At 47.5% G+C, this 22,500-nt stretch overlaps 1 protein-coding gene across 1 annotated transcript in view; it reads left to right on the top strand.

Moving 5' to 3' along the window:
- The window catches only part of LOC120026848 (trafficking protein particle complex subunit 9-like), a 116,662-nt gene that overhangs the window by 20,706 nt on the left and 73,456 nt on the right, over positions 1 to 22,500 (top strand). The window contains exon 10 of the mRNA XM_038971558.1: positions 1,066 to 1,209. Coding sequence (XP_038827486.1) covers positions 1,066 to 1,209 — 144 coding nt within the window. The remainder of the gene's footprint in view (positions 1 to 1,065; positions 1,210 to 22,500) is intronic.

Here is a 22,500-nt window from a genome sequence, read left to right as displayed (position 1 = left end):
GGAGAAAGAGAGGGAGGGAGGCAGGGGAGAAAGAGAGGGAGTGATGGAGAGCGAGAATAAGAGGTTTTGGCACACCTTTATTTAGCAATTAAGGAGTGAATACAGAGCTTCCAGAGTTCATGGTCTTTTGATACAGAAAGAGAGAGGTGTGAGAGCCACAGTGAACGAGAGCCAGGAAGAACGAGAGAGGGCGACTGCCACAGTAAAAGCCACTGTGTGTCCTATCCTCTCCTCTGTGTTGGTGCCCTTCAGATAAGCAGCGGTAGCTTCACATGATGTTACAGACAGGTTGATGCTGCTATATTTAGGCTGCTTAGTGGGCGCTGCAGCTTCACTGAGGAGGAAATGGCTTAGAAAAGATTTGCATTAATATCATTTTTGCAGATGACAGAAGTCGGTAGCAATGAATAACATTTGGTTATTTATTTAATAATAATATAATCCCACTGTACAGAGAACACTGATAACGGACACGCATCTTGGTCAAGATTTTATGAGCTCCTCAGACTGTGTAGCTCAGGGAACAATTGATTCTTATTAACCTCTGAGTAGGCTGGCCTTACTTCCCCTTCTCTCTCTCTCTCCTCCTCCTCTTGCACTTTTTGTCCCTTCTCTCCCTCCCCGCTCCCTCAGTGCACCAGCCCTGACAGCCTTGAGTATAGCCTGGGGAATGTTGTGGGGTTGTGGAGAATGTAATGTTACGTAACGCTGAGACCCATCCATGCTCCCCAGAACACCAGTGTAAAGCTAGCAGGTTATTAAGATGTCTGCTGATGTGTTTTTACTTGAAGTCAACGCCACACTGCACAGCTCCCAGTCTCACGCCGCTCTGGTGGGAGAATGTTTGGAGGATCCCACTCACTCTCAAATCCTAAATGCCTTTGTGCCCTCGAGCAAGGCATGTAATCCCTAAAACCAGCTGCAGAGGTACGGTAGTGTGGCTGCCCTCTGATCCAACCTCTGTATGTGTCTTACAGAGGGGCCTGGATGGTTAAAGCAGAAGACACATTTTAGTTGGAAATGAATTTACATGGGACAATAAAATAATGTTCTCCTCTCCTCCAGGTCCCCACCGTGGCTGGGCGGCGGTACAGGTGCGTCTGCTCCATGAGCTGGTGTACGCATCCCGTCGTATGGGAAACCCCGGCCTGTCCGTCCGCCACCTCTCCTTTCTGCTCCAGACCATGCTGGACTTCCTCTCAGACCAAGGTCAGCCCACACACACACACACACACACACACACACACACACACACACACACACACACACACACACACACACATACACATACACATACAGACACAGAGCTACCAAAACCCAGACGGTCACACTCTCCATTGTCTTTGAGAGTGTACTCTTTCATCAATGTAAACTCGCACCCCTTTAAGTGTCAACAGATGCATAGGAAAAAACTTCTACATGTACGGAATCAAAAGAATCTGACAAGCTCTAGTTTAGGAATTAGTGTTGCACGGTATACCAGTACCACAGTAATATCACGGAACCAAAACGTCATGATACTTATGATACCAACCTTACAGAATACTGTAGTCCTGTTTCATATGATACTACCACCCTTTCAGAATACTGAATACCCTCTCTCAACTGCTTCTCAGCATCTCATACCAGCCCTCTCTCACCTGCTTCTCAGCGTCTCCGACCAGCCCTCTCTCACCTGCTTCTCAGCATCTCATACCAGCCCTCTCTCACCTGCTTCTCAGCGTCTCCGACCAGCCCTCTCTCACCTGCTTCTCAGCATCTCATACCAGCCCTCTCTCACCTGCTTCTCAGCGTCTCCGACCAGCCCTCTCTCACCTGCTTCTCAGCATCTCATACCAGCCCTCTCTCACCTGCTTCTCAGCGTCTCCGACCAGCCCTCTCTCACCTGCTTCTCAGCATCTCATACCAGCCCTCTCTCACCTGCTTCTCAGCGTCTCCGACCAGCCCTCTCTCAACTGCTTCTCAGCATCTCATACCAGCCCTCTCTCAACTGCTTCTCAGCGTCTCCGACCAGCCCTCTCTCACCTGCTTCTCAGCGTCTCCGACCAGCCCTCTCTCACCTGCTTCTCAGCATTTCATACCAGCCCTCTCTCAACTGCTTCTCAGCGTCTCCTACCAGCCCTCTCTCACTTGCTTCTCAGCATCTCATACCAGCCCTCTCTCACCTGCTTCTCAGCATCTCATACCAGCCCTCTCTCACCTGCTTCTCAGCATCTCATACCAGCCCTCTCTCACCTGCTTCTCAGCATCTCATACCAGCCCTCTCTCACCTGCTTCTCAGCGTCTCCGACCAGCCCTCTCTCACCTGCTTCTCAGCGTCTCCTACCAGCCCTCTCTCAACTGCTTCTCAGCGTCTCCTACCAGCCCTCTCACCTGCTTCTCAGCATCTCATACCAGCCCTCTCTCACCTGCTTCTCAGTATCTCATACCAGCCCTCTCTCACCTGCTTCTCAGCATCTCATACCAGCCCTCTCTCACCTGCTTCTCAGCATCTCATACCAGCCCTCTCTCACCTGCTTCTCAGCATCTCATACCAGCCCTCTCTCACCTGCTTCTCAGCATCTCATACCAGCCCTCTCTCACCTGCTTCTCAGCATCTCATACCAGCCCTCTCTCACCTGCTTCTCAGCATCTCATACCAGCCCTCTCTCACCTGCTTCTCTCCATCCACTCTTCCTGCATCTATTCCTCCATCAGTTTTTAATATAAATTAGCCTTGATGGCAAATGGGGATGGAGACCCTGATCAGTCTTCTGTTACATTTGATATATTGGAGCAGAGCGAGCAAAGTTGATATGTTGTATATCATTTCATCCCTGGTATAACCAAGAGCACAGGCCAGTCTAAGTATAGAGATTTGCAGGTACACTGTCATGCAGCAGTGCCAGACAGGGAAGAACAGCTTTGCGACAGGTACACTGTCATGCAGCAGTGCCAGAGAGGGAAGAACAGCTTTGCGACAGGTACACTGTCATGCAGCAGTGCCAGAGAGGGAAGAACAGCTTTGCGACAGGTACACTGTCATGCAGCAGTGCCAGAGAGGGAAGAACAGCTTTGCGACAGGTACACTGTCATGCAGCAGTGCCAGAGAGGGAAGAACAGCTTTGCGACAGGTACACTTGTCTCTAGCTCAAATAGTACAAAATAAAGTCTTCTATAACCGGAGCATTTCATATCATTTCACAAACCATGTCGCGGGCCGCTTTTAAACTCATCCCGGCCCGCTAATTATTATTATGTTACCTAGCTAGCTAACAACCTGGTACCTTGACAGTAGGTCTAGGCCAATTTGATTGGCACAGGAAGAAAGGAAAAGGGTCTGGTACTCATGAGATGTGCTTCATATCGGTAGGCTTCATAAAGACCTAACTATATCAAACATCTCTTTCTTTCTGCTGCTCTCTTACATTCTGTTTGGTGCCTAACGTTTCTAAAGTTGGCAGCAGCGTGTGTTGTTTGGGAGGGAGAGTGGTGTGTGTTTATGAAAGAGAGGGAGACAGTGTATGTGAATATGTGTTGTGCTGAGAATATCAGTGAATGTGTGAATATCAGCGACAGGTTGTTTGGTTTAGCACGTGTGCATACCGTTTAGAGAACGGGAACAAGCGTACAGGATGCTAGGCCACAGAATCTTTCCCCGTGGTATAACCACACTACTCAGTAACGTCATACTTGTCCCGGTATCGTATAAAATGTTGGTATCGTGACAAGACTACATGGAATAACAGATATTACATGGTCATAGTCAAATGTTTTTGTCAGTGTTAGTTTAAAACCTTAATGCATTTTCCCTCGATTTCATTCTATCTAAAATCACCCCCTGGCTGCAGCCATCCATAAATGTCCTTTGGGAAAGCCAGCATTGTGCCTGTGGGTGTAATGGTGTGTGATGCTCAACCAAGCCAGTCATCTCATATGGTGGCTGGGCGAAAGTGAGCTTTGACCAGAAATCCTCTGGACTCGGGTACTCATCTGAGGGAGAGGAAAGGGTTGGAGTTGATGCCTAACTGACCTCACTATCGAGGCCAATGTAACGCTTTTGGGAAAGTGGGAGGGAGAAGGAGAGAGACAGTGAGGAAGGAGAGAGGAGAAAGAGAGGGAAAGCAGAATGGAGAAAACAGATGGAGAGCGAAATGTAGAGTGAATACAGAGAAAGGGAGGGAGACCGAGAGAGAGCGAGCAGAGCGCCAACAGTATGAAATATTCACCACTGTCAGCAGCAGCAGTAGCAGTGAGGGACTGTTGCTACGCTGAGAGAGGCCATGCTCCCATCTACCCAGCACCATCCTCACTGTGTAACCCTGCTGGAATAACAACAGCTCAACTACAGCTCAGTGGCCATCATACACCCACCGTGTGTGTGTGTGTGTGTGTGTGTGTGTGTGTGTAATTACAGCCTGCGATGCCTCGAGACAGAAAGGCAAGGAGTATGATGCTTTTCTAGCTATGCCATTTTGTGTGAGAGGCTGGGCATAAAGTCCCCAAACATATTTAATTGTTATATTAAAGCTATGATCTCACTTGAGTTGAAACCTTGTTCCCCAGACTCCTAACTCCAAGCTTGAGTAACTGTTTTAGCAGCTTAAAACCGCTCTAGTTCTCAGTGACTTTTTGAAATGGTCCTTGCACAAATCTGTCCCCTCTGAACTGAGGTTGCACGCCTTCTTTCCTCGCCCGCCCGCCCGCCTGTCTCTCTCTCTCTCTCTCTCCCTCTCTCCCATCCTCTCTCTCCCTCTGTCCCCCCTCTCCCTTTTTCTCCCTTCTCCCTCAACCCCCTGCTGTTTGTCTGCAGTGTGGTGATGTCACACACGGCGGGGGTTATTGCAGGTCATCTTCTCCCAGAATGCAGTAGTGGGGCGCGTCCCCCTTGCTGTGTTCCCTGCGTGTCTGTGGAAGTATTGTAGGACACACAGCAGCACAGCTCAGCATAGCAAAACAGTGTGACTGTCTAGCCCCAGCAGCAACAGCCTTTTCCTTTAAAGTCACAATCCTGAGTTTGTGTTTCAGCCCAATGTAAGCCTGCTACTTAGTTTGGTATAAAGCTGACGAATGGGAAACATTAATTACCATTCTCAAATATCCCAGATTGTGACTTTTAATCCTCAGATGTGGGGCCTCACTTATCAACTGTGTGTACATTTCTTTAAAAAAAATCTGGCATACATGAAGATTCTAGGATTTCTAGATCGTTGCTGTCGTCCCATTTAATGTCACAGCAGAAGCTCCCAGGGAAAGGAAATGACGGGCTTTGAAAGAGCCGGGCCCTTCTAAGGTCTGTCTTGAGGCAGTAGTGCCTTTTCAAGTCCCCATCGGTGACATTAAAAAGACATAGCAAATGTTTTATTTAAGATGGACCTTTGGAGGAGAGAGAGTCTAATTAACGTTACCACTGTCACCCTAACTGGGAGAGGGAAAAGAGAGAGAAGAGGTAGCGTGTCATCTTGACCCTCGTGGCATCATAGGAGCTTCAGGCCTGCGTGGCAGAGAGGCTGAGAGAGAGGCTGAGAGAGAGAGAGAGGCTGAGAGAGAGAGAGAGGCTGAGAGAGAGAGAGAGGCTGAGAGAGAGAGAGGCTCTGAGAGAGAGAAAGGCTCAGAGAGAGAGGCTCTGAGAGAGAGAGAGGCTCTGAGAGAGAGAGAGGCTGAGAGAGAGAGAGGCTGAGAGAGAGAGAGGCTGAGAGAGAGAGGCTGAGAGAGAGAGAGAGAGGCTGAGAGAGAGAGGGGGAGAGAGAGGGGCTGAGAGAGAGGCTGGGAGAGAGGGAGAGAGGCTGAAGGAGAGAGGGAGAGGGGCTGGGGGAGAAAAGCCGAGAGTGTCCAGAGGAGAGGGGCCGAGGCCGACAGGGAGAGAGGGGGCCAAGAGGGGGAGAGAGGGGGCCGAGAAGGGCCGAGAGAGAGAGTAAGCGAGAGAGGCTGAGAGGGCGAATGAGAGCGAGGCTGAGAGAGAGCGAGAGGCTGAGAGAGAGCGAGAGGCTGAGAGAGAGCGAGAGGCTGAGAGAGAGCGAGAGGCTGAGAGAGAGCGAGAGGCTGAGAGAGAGCGAGAGGCTGAGAGAGAGCGAGAGGCTGAGAGAGAGCGCGAGCGAGAGGCAGAGAGAGGGCGCGAGCGAGAGGCAGAGAGAGGGTGCCAGAGAGAGGGCGCGAGCGAGAGGCAGAGAGAGGGCGCGAGCGAGAGGCAGAGAGAGGGCGCGAGCGAGAGGCAGAGAGAGGGCGCGAGCGAGAGGCAGAGAGAGGGCGCGAGCGAGAGGCAGAGAGAGGGCGCGAGCGAGAGGCAGAGAGAGGGCGCGAGCGAGAGGCAGAGAGAGGGCGCGAGCGAGAGGCAGAGAGAGGGCGCGAGCGAGAGGCAGAGAGAGGGCGCGAGCGAGAGGCAGAGAGAGGGCGCGAGCGAGAGGCAGAGAGAGAGAGGGCGCGAGCGAGAGGCAGAGAGAGAGAGCGAGCGAGCGAGAGGCAGAGAGAGAGCGAGCGAGCGAGAGGCAGAGAGAGAGAGCGAGCGAGCGAGAGGCAGAGAGAGAGAGCGAGCGAGCGAGAGGCAGAGAGAGAGAGCGAGCGAGCGAGAGGCAGAGAGAGAGAGCGAGCGAGCGAGAGGCAGAGAGAGAGAGCGAGCGAGCGAGAGGCAGAGAGAGAGAGCGAGCGAGCGAGAGGCAGAGAGAGAGAGCGAGCGAGCGAGAGGCAGAGAGAGAGAGCGAGCGAGCGAGAGGCAGAGAGAGAGAGCGAGCGAGCGAGAGGCAGAGAGAGAGAGCGAGCGAGCGAGAGGCAGAGAGAGAGAGCGAGCGAGCGAGAGGCAGAGAGAGAGAGCGAGCGAGCGAGAGGCAGAGAGAGAGAGCGAGCGAGCGAGAGGCAGAGAGAGAGAGCGAGCGAGCGAGAGGCAGAGAGAGAGAGCGAGCGAGCGAGAGGCAGAGAGAGAGAGCGAGCGAGCGAGAGGCAGAGAGAGAGAGCGAGCGAGCGAGAGGCAGAGAGAGAGAGCGAGCGAGCGAGAGGCAGAGAGAGAGAGCGAGCGAGCGAGAGGCAGAGAGAGAGAGCGAGCGAGCGAGAGGCAGAGAGAGAGAGCGAGCGAGCGAGAGGCAGAGAGAGAGAGCGAGCGAGCGAGAGGCAGAGAGAGAGAGCGAGCGAGCGAGAGGCAGAGAGAGAGAGCGAGAGGCAGAGAGAGCGAGCGAGCGAGAGGCAGAGAGAGCGAGCGAGCGAGAGGCAGAGAGAGCGAGCGAGCGAGAGGCAGAGAGAGAGAGCGAGCGAGAGGCAGAGAGAGAGAGCGAGCGAGAGGCAGAGAGAGAGAGCGAGCGAGAGGCAGAGAGAGAGAGCGAGCGAGAGGCAGAGAGAGAGAGCGAGCGAGAGGCAGAGAGAGAGAGCGAGCGAGAGGCAGAGAGAGAGAGCGAGCGAGAGGCAGAGAGAGAGAGCGAGCGAGAGGCAGAGAGAGAGAGCGAGCGAGAGGCAGAGAGAGCGAGCGAGAGGCAGAGAGAGCGAGCGGCAGAGAGAGCGAGCGAGCGAGCGGCAGAGAGCGAGCGAGCGGCAGAGAGAGCGAGCGAGCGAGCGGCAGAGAGAGCGAGCGAGCGAGAGGCAGAGAGAGCGAGCGAGCGAGAGGCAGAGAGAGCGAGCGAGCGAGAGGCAGAGCGAGCGAGAGGCAGAGAGGCAGAGAGCGAGCGAGAGGCAGAGAGGCAGAGAGCGAGCGAGAGGCAGAGAGGCAGAGAGCGAGCGAGAGGCAGAGAGCGAGCGAGCGAGAGGCAGAGAGAGAGAGCGAGCGAGCGAGAGGCAGAGAGAGAGAGCGAGCGAGCGAGAGGCAGAGAGAGAGAGCTAGCGAGCGAGAGGCAGAGAGAGCGAGCGAGCGAGAGGCAGAGAGAGCGAGCGAGAGGCAGAGAGAGCGAGCGAGCGAGAGGCAGAGAGAGCGAGCGAGCGAGAGGCAGAGAGAGCGAGCGAGCGAGAGGCAGAGAGAGAGAGCGAGCGAGCGAGAGGCAGAGAGAGAGAGCGAGCGAGCGAGAGGCAGAGAGAGAGAGCGAGAGGCAGAGAGAGCGAGAGGCAGAGAGAGCGAGAGGCAGAGAGAGCGAGAGGCAGAGAGAGCGAGAGGCAGAGAGAGCGAGAGGCAGAGAGGGAGAGAGGCAGAGAGGGAGAGAGGCAGAGAGGGCGAGAGGCAGAGAGAGAGAGCGAGAGGCAGAGAGAGAGCGAGCGAGCGAGCGAGAGAGCGAGCGAGAGGCAGAGAGAGAGAGCGAGCGAGCGAGAGGCAGAGAGAGAGAGCGAGCGAGCGAGAGGCAGAGAGAGAGAGCGAGCGAGCGAGAGGCAGAGAGAGAGAGCGAGCGAGCGAGAGGCAGAGAGAGAGAGCGAGCGAGCGAGAGGCAGAGAGAGAGAGAGGGAGCGAGAGGCAGAGAGAGAGAGCGAGCGGCAGAGAGAGAGAGAGAGAGCGAGCGAGCGGCAGAGAGAGAGAGAGAGAGCGAGCGAGCGGCAGAGAGAGAGAGAGAGAGAGAGAGAGGCAGAGAGAGAGAGAGAGAGGCAGAGAGAGCGAGAGAGAGGCAGAGAGAGCGAGAGAGAGGCAGAGAGAGCGAGAGAGAGGCAGAGAGAGCGAGAGAGAGGCAGAGAGAGCGAGCGAGCGGCAGAGAGAGCGAGCGAGCGGCAGAGAGAGCGAGCGAGCGGCAGAGAGAGAGAGCGAGCGAGCGGCAGAGAGAGAGAGAGAGCGAGCGAGCGGCAGAGAGAGAGAGCCAGCGAGCGGCAGAGAGAGAGAGCCAGCGAGCGGCAGAGAGAGAGAGCGAGCGGCAGAGAGAGAGAGCGAGCGGCAGAGCGAGAGAGCGCGAGCGAGCGTGAGGCTGAGAGAGAGCGCGAGCGAGCGTGAGGCTGAGAGAGAGCGCGAGCGAGCGTGAGGCTGAGAGAGAGCGCGAGCGAGCGTGAGGCTGAGAGAGAGCGCGAGCGAGCGCAAAATGAATGAACAATGAAATATGTTTGGGGACTTTATGCCCAGCCTCTCACACAAAATGTTATAGCTAGAAAAGCATCATACTCCTTGCCTTTCTGTCTCGAGGCATCGCAGGCGCGCACACACACACATACACACCACACCACACCACACCACACCACACCACACCACACCACACACACACACACGGTGGGTGTATGATGGCCACTGAGCTGTAGTTGAGCTGTTGTTATTCCAGCAGGGTTACACAGTGAGGATGGTGCTGGGTAGATGGGAGCATGGCCTCTCTCAGCGTAGCAACAGTCCCTCACTGCTACTGCTGCTGCTGACAGTGGTGAATATTTCATACTGTTGGCGCTCTGCTCGCTCTCTCTCGGTCTCCCTCCCTTTCTCTGTATTCACTCTACATTTCGCTCTCCATCGGTTTTCTCCATTCTGCTTTCCCTCTCTTTCTCCTCTCTCCTTCCTCACTGTCTCTCTCCTTCTCCTCCCTCTCCCTCCCACTTTCCCAAAAGCATTACATTGGCCTCGATAGTGAGGTCAGTTAGGCATCAACTCTCATAATGACAAAGTTAAAACAGGTTCTTGGAAATGTTTACTAATTTATAAAAAAAATTAAAACAGAAATACATAATTTGCATAAGTACTCAGACCTTTGCTATGATACTCGATAATTGAGCTCAGGTGCATTCTGTTTTCATTGATCATCCTTGAGATGTTTCTACAACTTGATTTGGAGTCCACCTGTGGTAAATTCAATTGATTGGACATGATTTGGAAAGGCACACACCTGTCTATATAAGGTCCCACAGTTGACAGTGCATGTCAGAGCAAAAACCAAGCCATGAGGTCGAAGGAATTATCCGTAGAACTCCAAGACAGGATTGTGTCAAGGCCCAGATCTGGGGAAGGGTACCAAAAAATGTCTGCAGCATTGAAGGTCCCCAAGAAGAAAGTGGCCTCCATCATTCTTAAATGGAAGATGTTTGGAACCACCAAGACTCTTCCTAGAGCTGGCCACCTGGCCAAACTGAGCAATCGAGGGAGAAGGGCCTTGGTCAGGTAGGTGACCAAGAACCCGATGGTCACTCTGACAGAGCTCCAGAGTTTTTCTGTGGAGATGCGAGAACCTACCAGAAGGACAACCATCTCTGCAACACTCCACCAATCAGGCCTTTATGGTAGAGTGGCCAGACGGAAGCCATTCCTCAGTAAAAGGCACATGACAGCCTTAAAGGATTCTCAGAGAAACAAGATTCTTTGGTCTGATGAGACCAAGATTGAACTCTTTGGCCAGAATGCCAAGCATCACGTCTGGAGGAAACCTGGCACCATTCCTACTGTGAAGCATGGTGTTGGCAGCATCATGCTGTGGGTATGTTTTTCAGCGGCAGGGTCTGAAAGACTAGTCAGGATCAAGGGAAAGATGAACGGAGCAAAGTACAGGGAGATCCTTGATTTAAAACCTTCTCAAGAGTGCTCAGGACCTCAGACTGGGGCGAAAGTTCACCTTCCAACAGGACAAAGACCCGAAGCACACAGCCAAGACAACGCAGGAGTGGTTTCGGAACAAGTCTCTCAATGTCCTCGAGTGGTCCAGCCAGAGCCTGAACTTGAACCCGATCGAACATCTCTGGAGATACCTGAAAATAACTGTGCAGCGATGCTCCCCATCCACCCTGACAGAGCTTGAGGATCTGCATAGAAGAATGGGAGAAACTCCCCAAATACAGGTGTGCTAAGCTAGTAGCGTCATACCTAAGACGATTTGAGGCTGTAATCACTGCCAAAGGTGCTTCAACAAAGTAGTGAGTAAAGGGTCTGAATACTTATGTAAATTTCAGCTTGTTATTTTCAATAAATGTGCAATTAAAAAAATATGTTTTTGCTTTGTCATTATGGGTTGTTGTGTGTAGATGTTTTTTCATGGTTCGGACTAGGCCTCTTAGTTCCAGTGACGGGAAATCTTAACACTACAGCATACAATGACATTCTCAATTATTCTGTGCTTTCAACTTTGTGGCAACAGTTTGGGGAAGACCCTTTCCTGTTTGATCATGACAATGCCCTCGTGCACAAAGCGAGGTCCATACAGAAATGGTATGTCGAGATCGGTGTGGAAGAACTTGACTGGCCTGCACAGAGCCCTGACCTCAACCCCACCGAACACATTTGGGATGATTTGGAATGCCTGACTGCGAGCCAGGCCTAATCGCCCAACATCAGTGCCCGACCTCACTAATGCTCTTGTGGCTGAATGGAAGCAAGTCCCCGCAGCAATATTCCAACATCTAGTGGAAAGCCTTCCCAGACGAATGGAAGATGTTTTAGCAGCAAAGGGGGGACCAAATCCATATCAATTCCCATGATTTTGGAATGAGATGTTTGACGAGCAGGTGTCCACATACTTTTGATCATGTTGTGTATCTGCACGAACTATCTTGCACTGACCGTACGTACACTCACTAGACTTTCACTACAATGTTACACCCACACAAAACCAACACACATTTACATACACTACATATGCACACACACGTTTACCGACATAACACAATCATACATACACACACTTTTATTCTCATAATTTGCTGCTGCTACTCTGTTCTTTATTTTACTGTTATTATTATCTGTCCGGATGCCTAGTCACTTTACCCTGCCTTCATGTACATATCTACCTCAAATACCTCATACCTTTGCACATTGATCTGGTACTGGTACTCCCTCTATATACAGTTGAAGTCGGAAGTTAAATACACTTAGTTGGGAGTCATTAAAACTCATTTTTAAACCACTCCACAGATTTCTTGTTAACGAACTATAGTTTTTGCAAGTCGGTTAGGACATCTACTTTGTGCATGACACAAATTTATTTTCCAACAATTGTTTACAGACAGATTATTTCACTTATAATTCACTGTATCACAATTCCAGTGGGTCAGAAGTTTACACACACTAAGTTGACTTTGCCTTTAAACAGCTTGGAAAATTCCAGAAAATGATGTCATGGCTTTAGAAGCTTCTGATAGGCTAATTGACATCATTTGAGTCAATTGGAGGTGTACCTGTGGATGTATTTCAAGGCCTACCTTCAAACTCAGTGCCTCTTTACTTGACATCATGGGAAAATCAAAAGAAATCACCCAAGACCTCAGAAAAAAAAGTGTAGACACCCACAAGTCTGCTTCATCCTTGGGAGCAATTTCCACGCCTGAAGGTACCACGTTCATCTGTACAAACAATAGTATGCAAGTATAAACACCATGGGACCACGCAGCCGTCATACCGCTCAGGAAGGAGACGCGTTCTGTCTCCTAGAGATGAACGTACTTTGGTGCGAAAAGTGCAAATCATCCCAGAACAACAGCAAAGGACCTTGTGAAGAGGCTGGAGGACATGGGTACAAAGGTATCTATATCCACAGTAAAACGAGTCCTATATCGACATAACCTGAAAGTCCGCTCAGCAAGGTAGAAGCCACTGCTCCAAAACCGCCATAAAAAAGCCAGACTATGGTTTGCAACTGCACATGGGGACAAAGATCGTACTTTTCGGAGAAATGTCTTCTGGTCTGATGAAACAAAAAAATAACTGTTTGGCCATAATGACCATCGTCATGTTTGGAGGAGAAAGGGGGAGGCTTGCAAGCCAAAGAACACCATGCCAACCGTGAAGCACGGGGGTGTCAGCATCATGTTGTGGGGGTGCTTTGCTGCAGGAGGGACTGGTGCACTTCACAAAATAGATAGCATCATGAGGTAGGAAAATGATGTGGATATATTGAAGCAACATCTCAAGACATCAATCAGGAAGTTAAAGCTTGATCGCAAATGGGTCTTCCAAATGGACAATGACCCCAAGCATACTTCCAAAGTTGTGGCAAATGGCTTAAGGACAGCAAAGTCAAGGTATTGGAGTGGCCATCACAAGCTCTGACCTCAATCCTATAGAACATTTGTGGGCAGAACTGAAAAAGCTTGTGCGAGCAAGGAGGCTTACAAACCTGACTCAGTTACACCAGCTCTGTCAGGAGGAATGGGTAAAATTCACAAACTTACTGTGGGAAGCTTGTGGAAGGCTACCCGACACGTTTGAAATAAATCATTCTCTCTACTATTATTCTGACATTTCACATTCTTAAAATAAAGTGGTGATCCTAACTGACCTAAGACAGGGAATTTATATCAGGAATTGTGAAAAAAACTGAGTTTAAATGTATTTGACTAAGGTGTATGTAAACTTCCGACTTCAACTGTAGCTCCTGTCTTGTGTATTTTATTCCTCTTGTGTTAGTTACAATTGTATTTTTTACTATCATTTTTTATCTGCATCATTGGGAGAGGTTCATAAGCAAGTATTTCAACACAGTGTGATTTGGAGGCAGTTTAATCATCTTAGGAGTTGGGAATCTATCGGTAATATCTTATAAATGTAATTACTAGAATGGGTATAGCCCCTCGGACTAATATGATTCCCGTTGTAGAAATTATAAACTGAACAAAAATATAAACGCAACATGTAAAGTGTTGGTCCCATTTTTCTTGACCGGAAATAAAAGATCACAAATGTTCCATAAGCAGACAATAATTATTTCTATCACATTTGCACAAAAGTGTTTACATTCCTGTTAGTGATCATTTGCCAAGCTAGTCTATCCACCTTATAGGCGTGGCATATCAAGAAGCTGATTAAACAGCATGATCATTACACAGGTGCACCTTGTGCTGGGGACATTAGAAGGCCACTCTAAAATATACCGTTTTGTCACACAACGCAATGCCACAGATGTCTGAAGTTTTGAGGTAAAATGCAATTGGCATGCTGATTGCAAGAATGTTCAACAGCGCTGTTGCCAGAGAATTTAATGTTAATTCCTCTACCATAAGCTGCCTCCAACTTTGTTTTTGCGAATTTGGCAGTACATCCAACCACGCCAGCCCAGGACGCCACATCAGTCTTTTTCAGCTGTTGGATTGTTTGAGGAGAGGGACTGACTGATTTCCTTATATGAACTGTAACTCAGTAAAATCTTAGAAATTGTTGCATTTTATATTTTTGTTCAGTATATGTCTATGTACATAACAGTAACTTAAATTATACAAGTACAACTTTAGTGTGAACTGAAGTAAACATCAACGTTATGAGCTGAACATGTTGATGAATTGCTTGAAAGCCCCAGGCATTTCCTCCTGATTTCCCTCGATCCTCACAGTCGCATAAGATGGCCACTCACTCATTCCATCTCTGTACCCTGAAGTATGTGCACGTATTTTCTAAGTCTGTTGTCAGCTAGTCTCCCACCCACTTGACGTTTTCTAGTGCAGTAGTCTGGTTAACAGTGGATAAGATTAGGCTAGGATTTTCGCCCACAATATGCGGATGTCATTGCAGTTGACTTCTCCTTGTAAACATTCCTGCCCCCAAAACAATAAATAAATATATATATTATTTTGATATTCATTAGTTTGTATTCCTGGCAGCACTTTCCATCACATGGCAGGGCAGTACATCATCTACAGTGACAGTTGTCAGAATCTCCCTGTATGTTTTATTGAGAATCTCCCTGTATGTTTTATTGAGAATGTTTTATTGAGAATGTTACTGTATTGGAAGTCCCAGTCTCTCTTCCCTCTCTCCCCCTAGAGTCTCAGTCAGTTAAGAGGCCTCACAAAGGATGTTAAAACATTTCAAAGTCATCACCAGGGGTCCTCTACAGTACCACACCATAGGCTGCTGCTCTGGGTGGAAATATAGGGGATTCTCTTAAAAATGAGCAGATGAACTGAGAAATGAGAGAGAGACATATTGGTGCCATTCAAAGTTTAAGACTGTTGAACCAGTTATGTAAGAATGAATGTGGAAGTATGAATGCAGAATTCATGAGTTGAATCAGGTTTTCCTTGAGTTGATTTCCGTGGTCTCATACTAAATAATATATGAACCCAAGTTTTAAATATTCCTTTATTCACCACTTTAGGCATAATTCAAGTTCTGTGTTCAGTTCTCTGTGTTTTTGGTGAAAGACGAAAGGAAAACGATGTTCTGTCGTTACGTCTGTTAAGCAGTCTGTCACTGAGCCCAGTAAATGTCAGGATGTATTGACTCTCCTCTACCTGTGCACTGCAGTGGTTCATTACTCAATGTGAGCAGTAAAGTAGAGGAGGCAGCGTTTACTTTATTTATAGGCTTGCCAGTTGTCAGCTCTGTTTCTGGCCTCCGCCTAGTCGGAGGGGTTGATACTGTATGGTCTGAAGGTTAGATGGAAAAATGCATATTACACTGTAGTTATCTGTCTGATTGCATTTATATACATCTAGTTAGTATTTGGAGAGGCAAATTGTGTGATCGGGCTATTTAATTGGTGTGGGCCAATTTTAAATCTGTGAACTCCTGTAATTTAGTTTTTGCCCTCAATTCTTCCTATGCTTATTTATTGAATTGCTTATTTCTCTGCTGACTGACATACTAGTTGATGGCAAACATTTTGAATTTCCTGTAATGTTTACTTGTTTAATCACCTTCTGCTCTCGAAACTCTCCAAGCGAAAGTGAGTAATCAATTCCCCACAGGAATTGAACTGGAGTTGAAAATCAGCTGTATTATGTGTTGTTGGGGGGGGTCGCAGATAGAACGCAGAACTGAAAGAAAGACTGTTGAAGAGAGACAGGGAACAGAGAGAGACGGAGAGGGAGTATGGTAGTCAGAGAGCTGTTTGTGTAATGCTGCAGTGAGCTCTTCAAAGATACTGTTTTACCTCACATCATCCCAAAATGACAATCAATACAGAGTTTTGTTTGTCTGGGTCTGTCCTTCAACTTGCCATGTTTTACTGTTAGACTACGTTACTTGGGCTTCCAAATACAATTTACTAAATTGAAATGTATCGACAGACAGACTCCATGCAGGTTTAGGAATCATTTGAAATTGTCCATGACAGGCAGGGAGGCAGACGAGTAGGCAAGGAAGCGGACAGGGAGACGGATTGAAAGACTGGTAAGCAGACAAGTAGACAGGCAGGCAGACAGGTAAGCAGGCAGGGAGAGATGTAGACAGCCAGACAGACAGGTAAGCAGGCAGGCAGACAGATAGACAGCCAGACAGGCTGGCAGGTAGGGGGAGAGAGGTAGACGGCCAGCCAGACAGGCCGGCAGGCAGGGGGAGAGAGGTAGACAGCCAGACAGGCAGGCAGACAGGTAAGCAGGCAGGGAGAGAGGTAGACATACAGGCAGGCAGGGAGAAAGGTAGACAGCCAGACAGGTAAGCAGGCAGGGAGAGAGGTAGACAGACAGGCAGGCAGGCAGGGAGAGAGGTAGACAGGCAGGCAGGGAGGGAGAGAGGTAGACAGATAGGCAGGCAGGCAGGGAGAGAGGTAGACAGCCAGGCAGGCAGGCAGTCAGGCAGGCAGGGAGGGAGGGAGAGAGGTAGATAGCCAGACAGGTAGGCAGGCAGGCAGACAGGTACACAGGCAGGGAGAGAGGTAGACAGACAGGCAGGCAGGCAGGCTGGGAGAGAGGTAGACAGGCAGGCAGGCAGGCAGGCAGGCAGGCAGGCAGGCAGGCAGGCAGGCAGGCAGGCAGGGAGAGAGGTAGACAGACAGGCAGGCAGGCAGGGAGAGAGGTAGACAGACAGGCAGGGAGAGAGGTAGACAGCCAGACAGGTAAGCAGGCAGGGAGAGAGGTAGACAGCCCGACAGGCAGGCAGACAGGTAAGCAGGCAGGGAGAGAGGTAAACAGCCAGACTGGCAGACAGGCAGGGGGAGTGATATAGAATTTTGTGATCAATTTACATACATTTCAATTATCCTAATCGGTCTGCAACCCAGAGTGTGTAAAGTTCTGGTTTAAATGAAACAGACAGAATTCCCAGCTCACAATTAGTCAAACCCAGTTTTATTCACGAGAGCTCTCCCATTCATATACAAAGATGTTCCTTTTATAACATACTTCTATCCTACGCACACACATACACACTAACATTAGGAGAGCTATCTTCTTCTCTACAATTCTCACCACAGTTTCTCACTACCCAGCTGACAGTTCCAATCTTCCCAGAGTTATAGCCGGGTCGGTTCAACCATAGTTTAATTGTTTCTAGGTGTTTTCTTAAGCATACACACATTTCTCTCTCTCCCCAGTCCAACCTAGTTGGACTTATGTTTAATACTCTTAATTACTCCTTATCCATGCTACATAACCTCTAATCCCTAATGGTTAAGTTTCCGGGTAGAATTATTTAATAATTTATATTATGGTGTTACTTTGTCCGTTCTAGTCATTCTAACACTATGTGGTGTTACTTTGTCCATTCTAGTCATTCTAACTCTGTGTGGTGTTACTTTGTCCATTCTAGTCATTCTAACTCTGTGTGGTGTTACTTTGTCCATTCTAGTCATTCTAACTCTGTGTGGTGTTACTTTGTCCATTCTAGTCATTCTAACTCTGTGTGGTGTTACTTTGTCCGATCTTTCTATGTCTAATCTAATCTGTGTGTGTTACTTTGTCCATTCTAGTCATGTTAACACTATGTGGTTTTACAGCAGCACAATATTATTCCAGTCATTATTCACACTGTCAGCTGTGTGGTGGACCAGAGGAGCAGGTTTTCTTTATCATAACATATTATCAACCTAATGTCTTTATGACAGCTCTGTTTATCTGAGTACTCAGCATTAGCAGCATTAGCTCCCTAGCCAGCCCTACGACATACAGCCTTATGATGTCACCAAGGAAAGGTTCAACGGTTTTAACCTCAATTATAATCTTGTTGTTCTCCTCTGATAAATGCGTGTTACTGAGTGTTCAAGAACAGAAGGACTCGACAGGCAGAGCTAAATGTGGGTTCTTAGCCAACCAATCAGATTGGAGTGACAGGTTGACTTGCAGTGTTGCAGTTTTGCTCCCAGAAACCATGCTAGGCTAGAAGACATGGACGTGTGGGCGGTTTTGAGAAACGACTTGGCTGAGGAGCGGACTGCTCTGTAGGCTTTATACACAATGTGTTTTCTCTCTGAGATGTGAGAAGTTTTTAGATAATCGCAGTTCTTATTATGAGACCAATTACACAATAAGGATAATTATTTCCATTATTCCCTCCACTAATGGTTGAGAAGATGCATCTTTATTACTCTTTGGGTTGTTAAGGCAGTTTCACTTTTCAGGGTTCTCATTGCATCACCCTGAATGAGATTTGTGAATGGATATTATGTTTCTCAATCACAACATTCAGATATGACACTGGGGAATAAGGTTAGAGGAAAAGAGGAAAAAGACAGTCTCAATGACCTTTGACCTAAAGACTGTTATAGTAGCACTTCCTGTATTTCTACTGTATGTAGCCTGGTCTGGTATTGTGTCTAACACCAAGCCTGGGGCAGTCTACACAGAGAGCTTCTTTTCCACATATAGAACAGACCATGAACTGTACAGTAATGGCCAGCCAGCCAACCGTGAATCTCTGTCGGCCTCGAGCCCTCAGCTCTCCTAACAGAGTCACTAGGCAACCAGGGAGCCACAGGCTTATCTATCAACCACTGGGCTGCAGCCAATTTAAAGCTACACTGGAGAATCATACTTCATAAATCCTCTCTTTTTATCTCTTTTTTATCTCTCTCCCTCTCTCACTCTCTCTTCACATATTTCTCAGGTGTATATTTGCCACTTTGTTAGTATGTTATCAAATCACATTTTATCTGTCACGTGCTTCATGAACAACAGGTGTAGAGTATCAGTGAAATGCTTACTTATGGGCCCTTCCTGACAATGCAGAGAAAAATATAATAATCAAAGGAATAAATAAATACACAATGTATATAGACTTTATTTTTTTTCTATTGTGTTGATGACTGTACGCTTGTTTATTCAATGTGTAACTCTGTGTTGTTGTTTGTGTCGCTTTCCTTTATCTTGGCCAGGTCGCAGTTGTAAATGAGAACTTGTTCTCAACTAGCCTACCTGGTTAAATAAAGGTGAAATATATATATTTTTTAAATGAGTAACGATAACTTGGCTATAGTTTCAAGTTGTACCAGTACCGATGTGCAAAGGTACGAGGTAATTGAGGTATCTACAGTTGAAGTCAGAAGTTTACATACACTTAGGTTGGAGTCATTAGAACTCGTTTTTCAACCACTTCACAAATGTCTTGTTAACAAACTATAGTTTTGGCAAGTCGGTTAGGACATCTACTTTGTGCATGACACAAGTAATTTTTCCAACAATTGTTTACAGACAGATTATTTCACTATAATTCACTGTATCACAATTCCAGTGGGTCAGAAGTTTACATACACTAAATTGACTGTGCCTTTCAACAGCTTGGAAAATTCCAGAAAATTATGTCATGGCTTTAGAAGCTTCTGACAGGCTAATTAACATAATTTGAGTCAATTGGAGGTGTACCTGTGGATGTATTTCAAGGCCTACATTCAAACTCAGTGCTTCTTTGCTTGACATCGTGGGAAAATCTAAAGAAATCAGCCAAGACCTCAGAATAAAAATTGGAGACCTCCACAAGTCTGATTCATCCTTGGGAGCAATTTCCAAACGCCTGAAGGTACCACGTTCATCTGTACAAACAATAGTACGCGAGTATAAACACCATGGGACCACGCAGCCGTCATACGCTCAGGAAGGAGACGCTTCTGTCTCCTAGAGAATGAACGTATTGGTGCGAAAAGAGAAAATCAATCCCAGAACAACAACAAAGGACCTTGTAAAGATGCTGGAGGAACAGTACAAAAGTATCTATATCCAAGTAAAACTAGTCCTATCAATATAACCTGAAAGGCCGCTCAGCAAGGAAGAAGCCACTGCTCCAAAACTGCCATAAAAAAGCCAGATTACGGTTTGCAACTGCACATGGGGACAAAGATCGTACTTTTTGGAGAAATGTCCTCTGGTCTGATGAAACAAAAATATTACTTTTTGGCCATAATGACCATCGTTATGTTTGGAGGGAAAAGGGGGAGGCTTGCAAGCCAAAGAACACCATCCCAACCGTGAAGCACGGGGGTGGCCGCATCTTGTTGTAGGAGTGCTTTGATACAGGAGGGACAGGTGCACTTCACAAAATAGATGGCATCACGAGGGAGGAAAATTATGTGGATGTATTGAAGCAACATCTCAAGACATCAGTCAGGAAGTTAAAGCTTGGTCGCAAATGGACAATAACATCAAGCATACTTCCAAAGTTGTGGCAAAATGGCTTAAGGACAACAAAGGCAAAATATTGGAGTGGCCATCACAAAGCCCTGACCTCAATCCTATAGAAAAATTGTGGGCAGATTTGTGGGCAGCATGTGCGAGCAAGGAGGCCTACAAACCTGACTCAGTTACACCAGCTCTGTCAGGAGGAATGGGCCAAACTTCACCCAATTTATTGTGGGAAGCTTGTGGAATGCTACCCAAAACGTTTGACCCAAGTTAAACAATTTAAAGGCAATACTACCATACTAATTGAGTGTATGTAAACTTCTGACCCGCTGGGAATGTGATGAAAGAAATAAAAGCTGAAATAAATCATTCTCTCTACTATTATTCTGACATTTCACATTCTTAAAATGAAGTGGTGATCCTAACTGACCTGAGACAGGGAATTTTTACTCTGATTAAATGTCAGGAATTGTGAAAAACTGAGTATTTGGCTAAGGTGTATGTAAACTTCCGACTGTACATATAGGTGGGGATAAAGTGACTATGCAACAGGATAGATAATAAACAGTAACAGCAGCGTATGTGATGAGTCAAAAGAGTTAGTGCAAAAAGGGTCAGTGCAGATAGTCCGGGTAGCTATTGGTTAACTGTTTAACTAACTATTTAGCAGTCTTTTGGCTTGGGGGTAGAAGCTGTTCAGGCTCCTGTTGGTTCCAGACTTGGTGCATCGGTACCGCTTGCTCTGGGTGTGGCTGCAGTCTAGTTTTGTCACTAAAGGAACTTGCCCTTGTCTCATATCCAGTTAAAGGGAGCGAAACTGTACTATTTTACCTTAGTTTTAAAATTAATACTTGTGATTCCTTTCATTTGCAAATGTCATCAGAGACACTGAGGCCCCAGCCCCCTCCAGACCAGTGTGTAGTCCTTAACCCTAGCTCACCCGTCTCTGTGTCGCCAGGGAGAGGCCAGTGTGGAGGGAGTTCTCAACCAGTTGGTCCTCGAGCACCTGCAGCTGGCACCTCTACAGTGGGGTGAGTACACATACACACACATACACACACACTGTGCGATGTATGAGATGCTTGGCATTACCTTTGACGTAAAACCACTGAAATGTATGGGTCTTTTTGTCCCTACTCAAATGATCCGTCCAAAGACATTATGATCATGGATCGTGATGAGGCATGAACGGTTTGGACTTGTTTGGATCAAAAGTGTCAATCACCATCGTTCCTATGGAGGTGCCGAACCCGACAAACCCAAACCACTAGACCTGTTAATTAACACACCAGCCCACACAATCCCACCACATCGGTCTCAAGTCATGTTTTCTATTTGCATTTATAATAGACAGCGGGGCTATTTTAGGGAGCTGTCAGAAGGCAGTACTGGAGTGGCTGGGGGACGTGTGAATCACCCTGGGACACCACGGAGAGACTTGGAGGAGCTTCCCTCCCTTTCTGGGGCTCACCATCTGTGAACCGCCTCTCAAATAATCAGCTTTAATTTATTTATTAAGTGTGTGCGGGGGTGTATTTATGTTCGACGAACAGTGCTGCCTTTTCTTGGAGGTTAGTGAGTGTGTTCATTAGTCAGTTTAGTGTCTCCTGGTTTATCAGAAAGAGAGATATCTGTTACGGTGACTAAACAGATATCTAGCAGTAGATGAGGACATTTTATCTTCAGCATTTCTGTTCTCATGAACAATTCTCCAAACTCACTTCTGTCTGAGTCATCAAAGGACCCAGATCTTCTGACAAAAGAGGTTCTACTTCTTTTATTTCTAGTCTACTACTATCAGAGGAACATTTTAGGTCATTTTGAGGAGCACATCATCACACTGCAGTCTTCAGGAGGGTGTGTGTGTGTGTGTGTGTGTGTGTGTGTGTGTGTGTGTGTGTGTGTGTGTGTGTGTGTGTGTGTGTGTGTGTGTGTGTGTGTGTGTGTGTGTGTGTGTGAGAGAATGGTGTTATCAGAGTAGCTATCATGGTCTCAATGATGGACCTTCTCTAAAGCATTCTCCCTCAGGATCAAATAATCCCAACACAGAGTGGGTGGATTCATTTAATATGGTTACAGCTAAAGTTAGCCTCTTACAGTAGACACATGATTGGCTAACTTTTAGCCTAGGGTTAGGTATACTGTATTTTCATACTGCAATCTGTTTAGCCGTGAAGCATTTGGTACATAATGTTTTCTCTTTTATGTGTTTTGAGTGTGGTGTATAGAATTGTCTTACCAGGTTGTGGCCATGTTAGAAGAGATAAGAAAGTGATGGTTATTTACTCTAATTCCTTTGAATCAGGAATATCTTGTTTGCTTTCCATTGTTGCTTAGTTTAGGTGTGGTCTAATTGGGTTAGTGAGAGACTATTTGTCCTGATGTCTCGACAGTGTTCCTAATGATAGATAATGACAGAAGTCACTTTGCCCCAAGATATCATTGATGAGCAGCTATGTGTCAACA

Source organism: Salvelinus namaycush, chromosome 32, assembly GCF_016432855.1.
Source record: "Salvelinus namaycush isolate Seneca chromosome 32, SaNama_1.0, whole genome shotgun sequence".
Classification (NCBI taxonomy): domain Eukaryota; kingdom Metazoa; phylum Chordata; class Actinopteri; order Salmoniformes; family Salmonidae; genus Salvelinus; species Salvelinus namaycush.
This window is presented reverse-complemented; position numbering and strand designations above follow the sequence as displayed.